The following is a 14,026-nucleotide window of genomic DNA, read 5'->3' as shown; positions in this document are numbered from 1 at the left end:
AAGAAGCTAGACTCAGAAAAAGATATGCTCTATGAATCCATTATATGAAATTCAAAAGCCAGGCAAAACCCATGTGGTATCAGGAGTCACAACAGGGTTATGCTTGAAGAGGTAGTAGTTACGAGGCCATCCCCATATACAAAATTCATCAAGCTGTACAATTTAGATTTGAGCATTTTACTATATGTGAGAAAACCTTAATAAAATAAACATTAGAAAAACAAACAAAACCAAGAAAAATGACAATATCATATCATTAGATAGTGCTCAGCAGAAAAGCCAAGTCTACGGCCAGGCGCAGTGGCTTACACCTGTAATCCCAGCACTTTGGGAGGCTAAGGCTGGCGGATCACGAGGTCAAGGGATCGAGACCATCCTGGCCAACATGGTGAAACCCCATCTCTACTAAAAATACAAGAAAATTAGCTGGGCGTGGTGGCACGCACCTGTAGTCCCAGCTACTAAGGAGGCTGAGGCAGGAGAATCACTTGAACCCACGAGGCGGAGCTTGCAGTGAGCCGAGATCACACCAGTGCACTCCAGCCTGGCGATAGAGCAAGACTCCGTCTCAAAAAAAAAAAAAAAAAAAAAAAAAGAAAGGAAGAAAAGCCAAGTTGCCAAGTCTAAGAATTTTCTTCTCAGAGCTCAAGCTTCTAAATCAACCAAGTGGAATTCTGCCACTTTCAGTGCTCCCCACTATGTCCCTTGCCTCAAAGGTAAAGTCAGCCCGTGATGTCATCACTGGAGGCCTGAAGAATCCTAGAAAAAGTCATAGGGGTACATTTCTTTATTTAGGTCAGAAGCCCCATGTTGAAAACCTTGTCTCCATACTACACTAGCTTTCTAATCTCTTTCTTTATATCAGCCATTTGTTTTTCATCTGATCTCTTTCTTTGTATTAGGCTTCTTTTTCCAAAAGATGCTTGTCTTTCCTTTCTTGTCACAGGACAGGCCAGGTGAGAAGTCTGATGGCTGCGTGTCTGCCAAGGGCGAACTTGTCATGCAGGTACCTCATGAGCTCTAAATCCGATTGCACCTTCTAAGTTGTTCCAGGGCTGTGGCGGGCAGGACGGGGTTTGGGTTCTATAGAAAAGCATCTCAGCATTTGCCTTCTCATGTGACTAATTATACCACCCAGGAGGGCATTTATTTGTGGCCTCTGGTGTTACCTTTGACAGCCACACTGTCAGCAAGTGGTGAGAGGAAAGGTTGGCTGATCCCATTGCTGGTCTTACTGGGCTTTATTACTATTTTAGGAACAAGTTACATAAAACTTTAATATGCAGATGTCCTAAATAATAACAAAGATGTGGCCTAAAAATAGACAATGGGTTTTTCAAGATTGCCAAGCTGTCTCCAGAACATGATCTGCCAAAATGAAGCTAACCAGATATAAAAGTTCTTCTTAATCCTTAAATGTATACTTAAGAACTCATTTTTTTACTTGGGTTCAGCAATGAACATTTTTTGTGTCTTCCACAGAGTTCCGAGGAAGGCAGCCTGGTGAGGAACAAAGAGTACTAGAAAAGGAAATAGAAAACCGGGGCCTCCTCCTCTGCCTCTGAGCCTTAAGTTTCCTCCGCTCAAAGGAGATACAGTAATCCCTGCCCTGCCCACCTCCCAGAGGTGCTATAAGATTAAATGAGAACATGCAGATTCATGTGTTGTGAAAAGTAAAAGGCTGGGCACAGTGGCTCACGCCTGTCATCGCAGCACTTTGGGATGCTGAGGCGGGCAAATCGCCTGAGGTCAGAAGTTCGAGACCAGCCTGGCCAACATGGTGAAACCCCATCTCTACTAAAAATACAAAAATTAGCCGGGTGTGGTGGGAGGTGCCTGTAATCCCAGCTACTCGGGAGGCTGAGGCAGGAGAATCACTTGAACCTGGGAGGTGGAGGTTGCAGTGAGCCGAGATTCTGTCACTTCACTCCAGCCTGGGCAACAGAGGGATATTATGCCTCAAAAGAAAAAAAAGAAAAAGAAAAAGAAAAGTGAAACATAAGGCCGAATGAGGGGAGAATCTTAATATGTGAGAAAGCTGTAGACACCTAGAAGGGCAGAAAGGTGGGAAACACACAGAGGCGCACGCACATCCACACCTGATACATGTATGCCAGTTGTTTAGGGCAGGCAGCCATCGGGTTGTCCTGCATCTGTTCTGATGGGGCAGAGCCCACACTGTAGGGCTGGCTGTTAAATACGTTGAGTATCATCTCCAGAGGTGAGGAATTATTCCTCAGCCTCCAAGATGCTTCTGGGCATCACATAGTCACCCTGGGCAAGTGAGACACATTTTTTAGATCATCGGAAATGCTACTATCCTTTTCAAACAACACGGCACTGTGTTTGCTGGACTTTTAGCTTGAGATCTGGAAAAGCAGGCATTAGATATTGAATATGCAGCAGAGCTGCGCGTCCACATTGGTGTATCCTTCCACTGAACCCACAAGTATTTGCTGAGCACCCACTCTTGTGTCTGGTGCTATAGGGTCCTTGGTAGTAGGGTTACACACACCCCACTCTGCTCCCAATGCATTTTAAATCCAGTTGATGTTTTGAGTCATTTATCTAAGAAAGTAAAAAAAAAAAAAATACAAATGAACAACAAAAGAAACTCCAGAAGATAGGACATGGTGCGTTTGTTTGCTTGCTTGCTTGCTTGCTTGCTTGTTTTTTGAGATGGGGTTTCACTCTTGTCTCCCAGGCTGGAGTGCAATGGTGCGATCTCAGCTCACTGCAACCTTTGCCTCCCAGGTTCAAGCAATTCTCCTGCCTCAGCCTCCCAAGTAGCTGGGATTACAGACATGTGCCACTACACCTGGCTAATTTTTGTATTTTTAGTAGAGATAGGGTTTCACCATATTGGCCAGGCTGGTCTCGAACTCCTAACCTCAGGTGATCCACCTGCCTCAGTCTCCCAAAGTGCTAGGATTACAGGCATGAGCCACCGTGCCCGGCCAATAGTCCATGTTTTAAGTGCAATCATTTTAGTTGCAACGATCAAGGGAAACTGTATAGAGATGTCTCTTGAATTGAGCCCTGGGGATAAGAAGGTTTTTGTTGGTGGTGGTGGTGGTGTTTTTTGTTCGTTTGTTTGTTTGTTTTTCTTTTCCAAGACGGAGTCTTGCTCTGTCGCCCAGGCTGGAGTGCGGTGGTGAGATCTCGGCTCACTGCAACCTCCACCTCCCAGGTTCAAGCGATTATCCTGCCTCAGCCTCCCGAGTAGCTGGGATTACAGGCACACACCACCATGCCTGGCTAATTTTTGTATTTTTAGTAGAGATGGGGTTTCATCATGTTGGCCAGGCTGGTCTCGAACTTCTGACCTTGTGATGCTCCTGCCTCGGCCTCCCAAAGTGCTGGGATTATAGGCGTGAGTGATCATGTCCAACCAAAAATTTTTTTTAGGAGTTTGCAAAGAAGGAAGTGGGCATTTCAGGGCATAGAACGAGAAAAGAAACAAGCATGAGCAGACCCATGGGTGGGAATGCAAGAGACACACTCCAGACTTACTAGAGGAGCAAGAGCAAGACTTGGCTGCACCTGCAGCTGAGGGTTAGCAGGAATTAGGAGACAGCAGTAGAATAGGGCTAGACTGAAAAGGCCTTTGATGCCAGGTTAGGAGATTTACATTTTATCCACAAAATCCAAATCCTCCTTTAATAATGAGATGTCATTACAAGTTTTTGGGCAAGAGTGGTATGGCTGACCTGGTGTTTTGGGAAGGAACTGTGTGGGGATGGCGTGCAGGACTTACCTAGGGTGGGATAGGCGCAAGCAGCATGAGGCTGTGGCAGCTACCAGAGGTAAAGGGACATTTCAGGGAAAGACTTGGCAGGACAAGACCTTCCTTGGATGGATGGATGAATAACAGAAGCAGGGAACCAGGAGAAAGGCCGAGTTTCATAGGGAGAGAAGATGGGTCATGTATGAGGCATGTTGAGCTTATACTGATGGTGAGACAGCCAGTCGACAGTACTACCCACTGGCCAGTGAGAAATGTGGGACCAGGGTTCAGGAGGAAACTGGGGCCAGAAATGAGCATTTGGAAGGCGCCAGGGTGGAAGCGGGTGGTTCACTCCCTGAGTGCTATTTCACTTACGCGTATGATCAGACGGCCGTGCTTTCTAAGATCATATTCAGCTGTGTCTCCCACAAAATTTAATCTTGTGCTGTAGGTACAAGACCACATCATCGTTGAATGATTTGAAGCTACAGCACCATTGTCCCATCGCTGATCCCAACCTCAAACCCTCATTTCCATTAACACTACTTAAAGGCCATTCAAACTGGAGACACTTAGCTACTTAGCCCCTCCAAAAATTCAGCCAGTGGAAAAACACCTGACCGCCTGCCCTCCTGCTTCTCATCTGCCTCTCCAAAGCTGTCTTGGCTTCAACCCTCATCTCACCCCCCTATTGGATAAAGCAGAGCTAATTTCTTTTTCTTTTACCTTTCAAGTATAAGATCATCCCCACCCCGGGTACCCACCCCCTGCTGGTCTTGGTGAACCCCAAGAGTGGAGGGAGACAAGGAGAAAGGTACGTTCTCTTCTGTTTCAAAGTGGAGCAACTAGGGCAACATGACTCAGGCCCTTCCTCCCCTTGGCAGGAACACAGCAGGCTGTGGAGACAGGCAGACTCAAATCCCAGCACTGCCACCTGCCACTTTATGACCTGGCCCAAGTGACTTAATGTCCCCGGGCCTTGGTTTCTCCCTCTGTAAAATGGAGATAATTATCATTCCTCCTCTCACAGGTGAGAATAGACACGGTGCTTAGCCCACAGCCTGCCACGTGAGCCATTATTAAGACCACTAGAGTTAGACCACGCTCTGAGATGCCTGTGCCTTTCTAGCCTCTCAGATCTCTTGATTTAAGAGATGATGGGGGGCCCATTGATTTGGACCTCCTGGGCTACCGTCACCCATGAGAAGCCAGTGCATCCACCTCATCAGTTTACTGAAATGCCCAGTTCAGTGGAGGCTAGAAATTGCTAACCAGCACGGGAGGACAGAGAGAATGGTTAAAGCAGCTCTGCCTCCCAATTCCGGGATCATTAACAGATGGCACCGTGATCTGGAATCCAGGTTAAAAAATAATAATTAGTAGAGTTAAAGCAAGAACTATGAGGACCCCCACCCCCGTCCAAGGGGCAGGACACCCCTCCTGAGCTGACCTGACAATTCCAAGCTGGAGCCAGGAAAGCAGTCCTGGGTGCAGTCACGGCCTCTCAGCGCCCTCCCTCCCCAACAGCCCAACTGCCACCTCCTGCATTTCCTCCTGATCCCAGGACTGCAGGGGGCCTCTCCCTGGGGAGGCGGGGGCGGGGGGGGGGGGGGTCCTGTGATGTTTTTGTACAGTCTGCAGAGGGCAGAATCACACTGCCTAGACCATACAGAACATTTGGGAGAAGGTCTCTGTGGAGGATAAAGCTTTAGAATAAAAGTTCTGTTCTCTGGGTTTCTCTGCCCTGTCCTCTTTGTAGCGGGTGATGCTTCTGGGCTTAGGAGCTGGAGTCTAGGTTGGTAGTTCAGCCTTGAACCGAGAGTGATAACACGGGTGATGCCAGGTGGAACCTGGACGCCAGGGTCAGCAGGCAGTGCCCTCCCCTCCGGGGTTTAAATGAACCCTCATCCCTGCCACCAGTGGGCTCCAGAGGTGTTTGCCCTAATGTGACTTCTCACGATGACATATTCCTTCTCTGTCTCTCTCTCTCTCCCTCCTTTTCTTTTTTTTTCCATAGAATTCTTCGGAAATTCCACTATCTGCTCAACCCCAAACAAGTTTTCAACCTGGACAATGGGGGGCCTACTCCAGGGTATGGAGATCACAATCTTTACCTCTTATTTCTCCCCCTCCCTTTTAAACTCCAATGAAGATGCCTCTTTTGTCACCTTTTTTTTCTTTCGTCTCTCAACTTGTTCCTTCCTGCCGTTTTTCTCCCTTTCTCTGCTTTTTCTCACGTCTTACTCTGACTCCTGGAGATACTCAGGATGCCCAGGAAGGCTAACTCTGTTTGAGAAGTGGCCTCCTGTAGCTTGTCCTAGAAAAAGTTGTTGATTTTATAAGAGGGGAAAACTGCACACACTTTTCATTTGATTGACTGGAGGAACAGGCTGGTAAATTATTTTAACTTATTTGCAAGGCTCTGTTAGCTGGTGTCTTCATACTGAATCATCAGAGAAGAGAAAGTTTTCTTATCATTGTCAGTCAGCAGTTTGGAAATCTAGACAGTGACTCAGAGTTCTGCCTTGGTGTTCCGCTGTGGGGTCATTTTAGGATCAAGACAATTACTTGTTCAATGGAATCACTTTTGTCTTCTAAATCATTCGATTTTGAGGTTGTTTTACTCCTCCTGCCACTTACTCATTGGCTATTCTCTGCTCGTTAGCATGGGATTGTAAAGAGGCCTGATGGGAGGCGTGGTCCCTGTGTCTGCGGCTAATGGTGAGCTGCAGGTCTCTGTGATGCGGCCCCTCCAGCACCTGGGCTAGAAGGCGGGGAAAGCCTGGGCTTCCTCCCAGTCTGGGCCGGTGCTCGAGAGCCCTCTACTGGCCGACCCCGGCCCTGGGGCTGTCTGCATACTCTGGGCTGGGCTTGCCCAGCATGCAGCCACTTTGCCCAACCTCCAAACCGGGATTTCTACTCCGGGTTCAGCAAGACCCCTCAGAGAGGTTGGAGTAAGGACTCTGAAAAGAGAATTTGACCCCGTCTTTGGTTGGCTGACACCAAAGATATTATTTATGGCAGCGGTAGTACAAGGCCCAGTTAAAAAGAGAAAGAAACATAAGTGCAGATTCAGTACACCTGCCATGATTTACCTGTAAAACTAATTTCAGAACAGAGCCCACCTCTGTATACCACTGCAGTTGCTATCACAGTCACCATGATCGCCATCACTGCTGAACAGCACAGCCTTGTGACGGAGCAGCCCCCCACAGACACCTTTACCAGCCCACTGTCAAAACTTGCAGACCTCCAGCTTAACCTCATGTATTCTAAACCGTTTTCATCTGAGATGACGAGCCAGGTGGCTACTTCCCAGGCTGATGCGCCCTGAGGATCTCTCATGCGCATGTCACTCTGTAATCAGACAAGCTGCCTAGCTGGAGGGAGCCTCTGTTCAGAATTCACTTCCCATCAGAGAGCAGAGTTCTGCAAGAGAAGTGGAAGAGAAGGAATGTTAATTTGCCTACACAAGCATCAGTGATTCTGAAAGCTCCAGGGCTCTTCTCAGACCACCAGGCTGGGCAGATTGGAAATACTGACCTTAGGCTTCCCAAGTTCCACCCCAAGGTGTCCGCAGGGCACATTCATTCTAAAGCAGAGGTTCTTAACTTTTTTGTGCCAGGAACCCCCTTGGCAGTCTGGTGAAGCATATAAACCCCCTCTTGGAATATTTCTTAATGCATAAATTTAATAATAAAAGGTGACCAGGGAAACCATATCAAAAAATAGTTATTAAAACAGTAAAACAAATTAGTGCTATGAGAAAATATGAGCTTCACCAACGCATCAAATAGGAAGACCCAGAAGTGGGTCTAATAACTACTGTAAATTCCAAGCAGTGATGAGCATGGCGGTGGTATGAGACATCTGCCACAACCGTAATGAAACACTAACATGCCTGTGATTTTGACCGCTGACAAAGTCATGGGTATCGTTCAGACCTCTGTGGTCTGTTGCCTACATGCTGAATTGAAAGAAATACTACTAATTTCAGTTTGAGCTTAGGGAAAACAAGAATGTAATATTTTCTCCTCCAAGTTCATGGCCCTCTGAATCCGATCCACAGAACCCTTCGAGGTTGATGGACCGCAGGTTAAGCACCCTGCTCTCCAGGGTTAAGTCTCCTGAGAAGAAAAGGGCGTCACTCCACTCACTGTGGCCCACAGGAGAGTGAAGTGAAGATCCAGCAAATTCGGTGCATCTTGCTTACCAGGGCGGGTGTCAGGACAGAGCAGGCAGGAGAGCCCGAGAGGAGTGAAAACACTGGGGGCTATTTGTATTGACGCCAAAACTCTGGACTCCTCTGCGTAACTAGTACAGAATTTCTAAAAAACCATTTTCCATTTGTGTCAAATGTTGAGTCAGATTCTCCTTGCACAAGGATGGCCCCCTTGGCCTTAGCTCCATATTCAAGGCACTGCATAGTAACTTCTGGTTTCAGAATACTGAGTGACCCTTTCAACCGCAAAAGGAATCGAGGTCTTAACATACTCCTGGGGAACAGGGCAGACTCTGACTCAACATGTATCAATGTCAGCTGCAACCTAGTAACAAGCCTATTTTGGCCTTTCTTCTTCTTCCTAGGTTGAACTTTTTCCATGATACTCCAGACTTCCGTGTTTTGGCCTGTGGTGGAGATGGGACAGTTGGCTGGATTTTGGATTGCATTGGTAAGCATGGGCTGAGAGGGCCTTTGCTGCTTATTTATAGTAAGAGTATTTACAATCAGCAGAAGGCAATAAAAAAGAAAGAGACATGGAGCCATGTCTGTTCATCCTTGTATCTTCCCCTGGACCAACACTTGACTAAATATTTGCTTTGGGTGGAAAAAAAAATAAAGAAATAAGACAATAGAATGATTCCCTCCGATACAGAGGTAACAGTTTAGTTTCAGGCCTTCCCTGTAAAGCAGATCTGTCATGGCTGGGGTTCGGGCAGTGGCAGGACAGGCCAGATTTGGGGGGTGGGAGGACAGGAGTGGAATTCTGGGCAGATCCTTTGGGGTTGGTAAAGGCCAGAGAACTAAGCATAAATCATAGCCTGGGACAAATCAGCTTGAGATGAACACCCGGAGCCTGAGTCCAGAAAGTGCATCTACAAAGTACAGATCAGTGCAAGCAAAGAAGGACCACACTGAGCTATGTCCAGTACAGTACACCTACATAAAAAGGCCCAGGCTGGAAGGCTGGTAGCCTGAGTTCTACCCAGCTCTGCCTGGATCTGTGGGTCCTCGGACACATCAGCCCCAGTAAGTGATGGAAACTGACTGAAATTCTGGGATGGAGGCAGAGTCAAGATCTAACCCTACAGAACCCAGACAAACACTGCAAAGTGTAATATAAGGACAAGAAAGCGGCCAGGGGGAGCACTGGGGAGGACAGTCATCAAAGTCAGAGACTGGGCCCTGAGCGATGAGCCCTGGGCTTTCCATTCTTCATCCCACAAATGCTGTCCGTGCTCCATGATGTGTCAAGCTCTCCCCAAGGCACTGGAGATACAGCAGGGAATGAACGGACAAAAATTCCACTTTCATGGAGTGCACCGTGTAGAGGAAAGAGACAGGCAATGAACAATTAAATAAGTGAGACATAGTATGTCAGGAGGTGTTTAAAATACAGCAGGGAAGGGGCACAGGGAGCTCAAGGCTGCAATCTAACACCTCACAGAGAAGACAACATTGGCATGGAGATCTGGAGGAGAGGTGAGCCAAGTGGATACCTGAGGAAGGGCAGTCCAGGCAGAAGGAACAGCAAAGACGAAGGCCCTGCAGTGGGAGCAGGCCAGGCTGCTGGAGGCAGGCCAGCATGGCTAAAGCAGAGTGGATTCGAGAAAAGCTACAGAGGATGAAGCAGAGGTGATGAGGGGCCAGGTGACTAGGAAATATAGGGCATTCTATGGACTATGGCTTTTATACTGGGAGGGTCCCATGACACTGGCTGGTTTTGAGCAAAGGAGGAACATGACAGATTAAGAGAAGAGGGCAGAAGCAGGGAGATCAGTTCGGAGGCCACTGCAGCAATCCAAGTGAGAGATGTCCGGGGCTTGGACAACAGTAGAAACAGAGGGGTGGTGAGAAGTGGCCAGCTTCTGGATATCTTTAGAAGGTGAAGGCAATACGATTTGCTGACAGACTGGATGTGGGAGATCAGAGGAAGAGGGAAGTCAAGGATAAGCCAGGACTAGACCGTGACCAGGGCAGAGAAAGCTGTGCCTCCGGGGGCTGTAAGTAGACCACCTAGCTGGGTGAGAAGGCTGCAGGACCTTACACCTGCCCCCCCGCCACGCCCCCCCGCCACTCCCCCCCGGTGCTTTGGTTGCCATGGACACAGCCCTGCCAAGCAGCCACCCACGCTCTCCTGTCACCTTGGGCTCTGGAGTTGTTTGTGGGAGGAGGGAGGAGTCCTCTGGGAGCCAAGGAAGGAAAAGCTGATCCGCAGAGGGTGGATGGCTGCAGTACCTGACTACTCACACGGCTCCCTCTCCACCATGAGGGAGAAAGTAGGCTTTGGCGGAGAGATTTATGCAGTTCATCCGCAGAGGACACAGGTGATAGAAGCTGCTCGAAACAGAAAGAAGGAAGATCACAGAAGGAGGAAGAAACATTAGTTTTTTTCACAGGTTAGTGACCCAAAGAGGAAAAAGCAGAAGCAAAAGGAATAACTGAGTAAGATATTCATCCGTTCACTCTCATTTCAGCACTTGTTCAGTGCTCTCCAGCGACCCCACATGGTCCCCTCTCTGATCTGTTCTCTCCCTTCACCCATAGCGATCTTTCCTGCATAACACCGGGTGCATGGTGTGCATAAAGCACACCAGTGGCTTCCATTATTCTTAGGATAAAAACAAAACCCTTGAAGTAATCTACAGGGCCCTGGGTGGTCCAGCTGCTGCACACCCTTCCAGCCTTATTTCTACCTCCATCCCTCTCCATCTGGACTCAGGTCCCGGCCCATCTCTCAGACCCCTGGGCGTTCCAGTCTCTCTTGCACCTCAGGGCCTTCATACAAGTTGGCCACCCTGTCTGCAGTGCTGCCCCAGCCTTCGCTCAGTCAGCTTCCACTCCAGATCTCAGCTGACATGTGGCTTCCTCAGGGGCGCCTCCCCTGACACACCCACCAGCCTCAGCCACCTTCTCATAGGACAGTACTCCTCTGTTTTCCAACGTGAATGTGAAATGATGCATTGTCTCCATGGATTCCTCATTATTATCTGTCTGTCCCACTGGATAGTAAGTAAGCCCCATGAGAACCCGAGCCACGGTTTTTTTGCCCACTCTCAGAGCTGGAGCACCTAACACTGCATCTGCTTATAGCAGGCTTCAGTCAATATGTGTGAAGATGCTGTGAGAATGAGACCTAGTCCCCCTCGGGGAGGTTACAATACATTCAGGGAACAAACAAGGAGATAATTACAAGAGAGTACAATGAGATCATTTCTGGTGCTAAGGAAATATTCTGACGAGGCACCAGGTCCAGGCTGGGGCAACTAGGGAGGGCCTCCCAAAGGCAGCTTCTGAGCTGAGCCACAGAGAGCTTTGTGCTTTACGGAAGTGAAAACACTTGGAATGGTTGACATGTTGCGTGGGAGGCAGGATGTGCAGAAGGATGAGGCTAGGGAGAAAGTCAGAGCCTGGTTCCTGGGCCTACTGTGGCAGGCTATGGGGCCATGGGGAGCCACACAGCCCCATCCCAGAAGTGAAAGCAGTGAGCCAGTGCGAGGGGCTGTGGTTCATGGACTGCCCTTCTTGGTGAAAGCGTGAGTGACACACTAGGAGGGTGGAACTGGAGGCGGAGAGAGCCGAGAGGAGGCTGTTGCAGCGATACCAGTGGGAAGGAATCATACCTGCACTCAGGCATCACCATGGGGATAGAGAGAAGAGATTGCTTGGAGATCTAGTAAGGAGACAAAACATAGAATGTGATATGTGAATGGATGTGTGAGGGAAAAGGAAAACCTAGGGTGGCATATAGGTTTCTAGCCTCAACAGTATAAGGACAGTTGACCTGCCAAGGTGGGGGCACAGAAGAAGGGGCAGACACAGGAAAAAGAGCCTTCTAGGCAAAGGGAGCCGACTGTGCAAAGGCAGGGAGGCAGTGCTCTGATCACATGTTCTGAGGACAATGAGAGGGGCCATTGCATTGCTTTGCTCTCTATCTCAAGCCTTCCAGTGGCCATCTCAGTCCTGGGTCTTGCCTGCACTCAGCCATTTCTGATATAGGTCAGACAACCTGGAGGACCTATGAGCTCCTGGCTTGAGCCTTCCCTGCTGATTCCTCCATCTCTCCCCACGCCACAATCACATTGCTCACATCCAGGGGCACCATGCGTGCTGAGGTCTCATGGAAATACCCACCCACCCCCAAGACTGATGGATTCCTGTGCCCTCTTCAGCTCTCCCAGCCTAGACAATATGCCACAGTAGATCTGAGGCCAGATGAAAACATGTTCTGTTGTGCTTTCTCTGATGGTGCTGTCTGATGTCCTTCACAACTATCAGAAGAGGAATGATTAGGAATCTGTATCATTGCTATTTTGAGAGGTGGTGAAGTGACAAGCTGGTTGTGGGGGCCAAATAACACCTGGAAGTTTTGTTCATTTAGCTAATGTTAGTTTTTAAACGTTTAAACCGAGTGGTGAAAAGTTGAAGGTGAGCATCTTCAGCTTGTCCAATGTCCCACTATTCCCTAGTGTCCTAGCCCCACCTGTTTTACTAACCTGTACACCTGCCTAGCCCCTGAAGAGAGCAGGGGAGTGGACCTGGAGCCATAGAGATCTGGGTTTGGATCGTGGCTCGGGAATTACTTTCCCTCTCTCCCATTCAAGTATTGACCAGGGCTACCTCCTGCAATCAGATGAGATTGAGCGTGTTCAGAGTTGAATGGTTGTAGACTACTTTCCCGCTGTCAATCTCAGTTTCTTCAGCTACTTGAAGGAGGATAATACCTTGCAAGGTTAGGCTGAGGAATAAATGGAGTAAGTGCTGGTTATCATTAAGGATTAAAAACATGCAACTTAATGTTTTGGGGTGTATGCTGCCACCCCAAAGGACAGATTTAGGATGAAATTTGAATAAACATGTGCAAGTTGCAGGGATACAGATTTAGCTCAATGTAAAATACAAATGGACAGATTTAACTCAATCAGTGGTGGTTAACACGCTGCAGATGGGATAGATGGCTTTAGGAAGTAGTGTGTTTCCCATCAGGGTGGTATTCAAACAAAGAATGCTATGGAGGGGTTCAAGCATCAGATCAGGGATAAAAAGACAACTCAAACATTCTACAGTCCTATGGCATATGGTTCTCTGTTCCTCTGTGTGTCTTGCAGATAAGGCCAACTTTGCAAAGCATCCACCAGTGGCTGTCCTGCCTCTTGGAACAGGAAATGACCTTGCCCGTTGTCTCCGCTGGGGAGGAGGTGAGTTTGCTGATGGTGCTACCCTGGGAACAGGTGTTCCTTTCTACAGAGATGCTCTACAGAGCTAGGCTGAACTTACCCTTTGATGGATCACATTCCGCAGCATAATACTCAACTCTGCAGTCATGTCAAGTCCATGACCCTTTCTCTGCCCTCCATCCCATGCTGAATCTAGAATAGAAGGCCCTCTTCTGGGCTCTGGGAGCTTTTTGCTCCCTCCCCCGTGTTTACTATCATCCTGAAACCATCAACTTACAGCCTGCTTTCCCCAGTAGAAAGCAATCAACTGTAGGGTAAAGACAAAGTCTCATGTGTCCCATCCCCAGAGTCCCATCCAAGAAGGTGCTCGCTTAGATGTTTTCTGTGTGAAATTCACTCTCCCACAAACGGCTGATCTTCTGAATTAGGACTAAAACTGAGGACCAAAATGCTACATCTCCAGTTACTTACAGTCACTAGAAGCATTCAGATCATCCTAAGCCCCATGGCCATAGGCCCTCATTTTGAAATTTCCCTAAGAGGAAACACAGAGTGGTGACTAGTTTATAAGGTAAGGGGCAGAGAACTTTGCAAACTGCAGTAGCCCCCATGGAGTTGGGCATGCGCCAGAAAGTGGAGAAGTTCAGCTCAACACATGGAGCAGACAGATCAGGCTGCCGGCCAGAAAGGGGGTGGGGACTCCAGATGGCTGATAATTCAGAGAATGAGTCAAGACCAGGCAGTGCAACGGTCAGTGTTCAATGATCAGCCATGCTTAGTGGGCAGTGTCAGAGCAAGCAGGACCTAGGCCTAGCGGCCATCTTAAAATTCTGCCTGCCACACTGTCCATCTCCCACATGACACAGCCCAGAAGGATCTGCCGTTCTCCCATGCAGACAC

At 48.4% G+C, this 14,026-nt stretch overlaps 1 protein-coding gene across 5 annotated transcripts in view; it reads left to right on the top strand.

Moving 5' to 3' along the window:
• DGKG (diacylglycerol kinase gamma) overlaps positions 1-14,026 on the top strand; it is a 211,493-nt gene that overhangs the window by 94,453 nt on the left and 103,014 nt on the right. For 2 of the 5 annotated variants that reach the window (XM_054482406.2, XM_054482403.2), the window contains 6 exons: positions 947-1,006; positions 1,483-1,503; positions 4,462-4,541; positions 5,745-5,819; positions 8,315-8,400; positions 13,058-13,147. In XM_054482406.2, the coding sequence (XP_054338381.1) occupies positions 947-1,006; positions 1,483-1,503; positions 4,462-4,541; positions 5,745-5,819; positions 8,315-8,400; positions 13,058-13,147 (412 nt within the window). The remainder of the gene's footprint in view (positions 1-946; positions 1,007-1,482; positions 1,504-4,461; positions 4,542-5,744; positions 5,820-8,314; positions 8,401-13,057; positions 13,148-14,026) is intronic. The other 3 variants (XM_054482407.2, XM_054482404.2, XM_054482405.2) reach the window with 2 other exon arrangements.

Source organism: Pongo pygmaeus, chromosome 2 (genome assembly GCF_028885625.2).
Source record: "Pongo pygmaeus isolate AG05252 chromosome 2, NHGRI_mPonPyg2-v2.0_pri, whole genome shotgun sequence".
Classification (NCBI taxonomy): Eukaryota; Metazoa; Chordata; class Mammalia; order Primates; family Hominidae; genus Pongo; species Pongo pygmaeus.
This window is presented reverse-complemented; position numbering and strand designations above follow the sequence as displayed.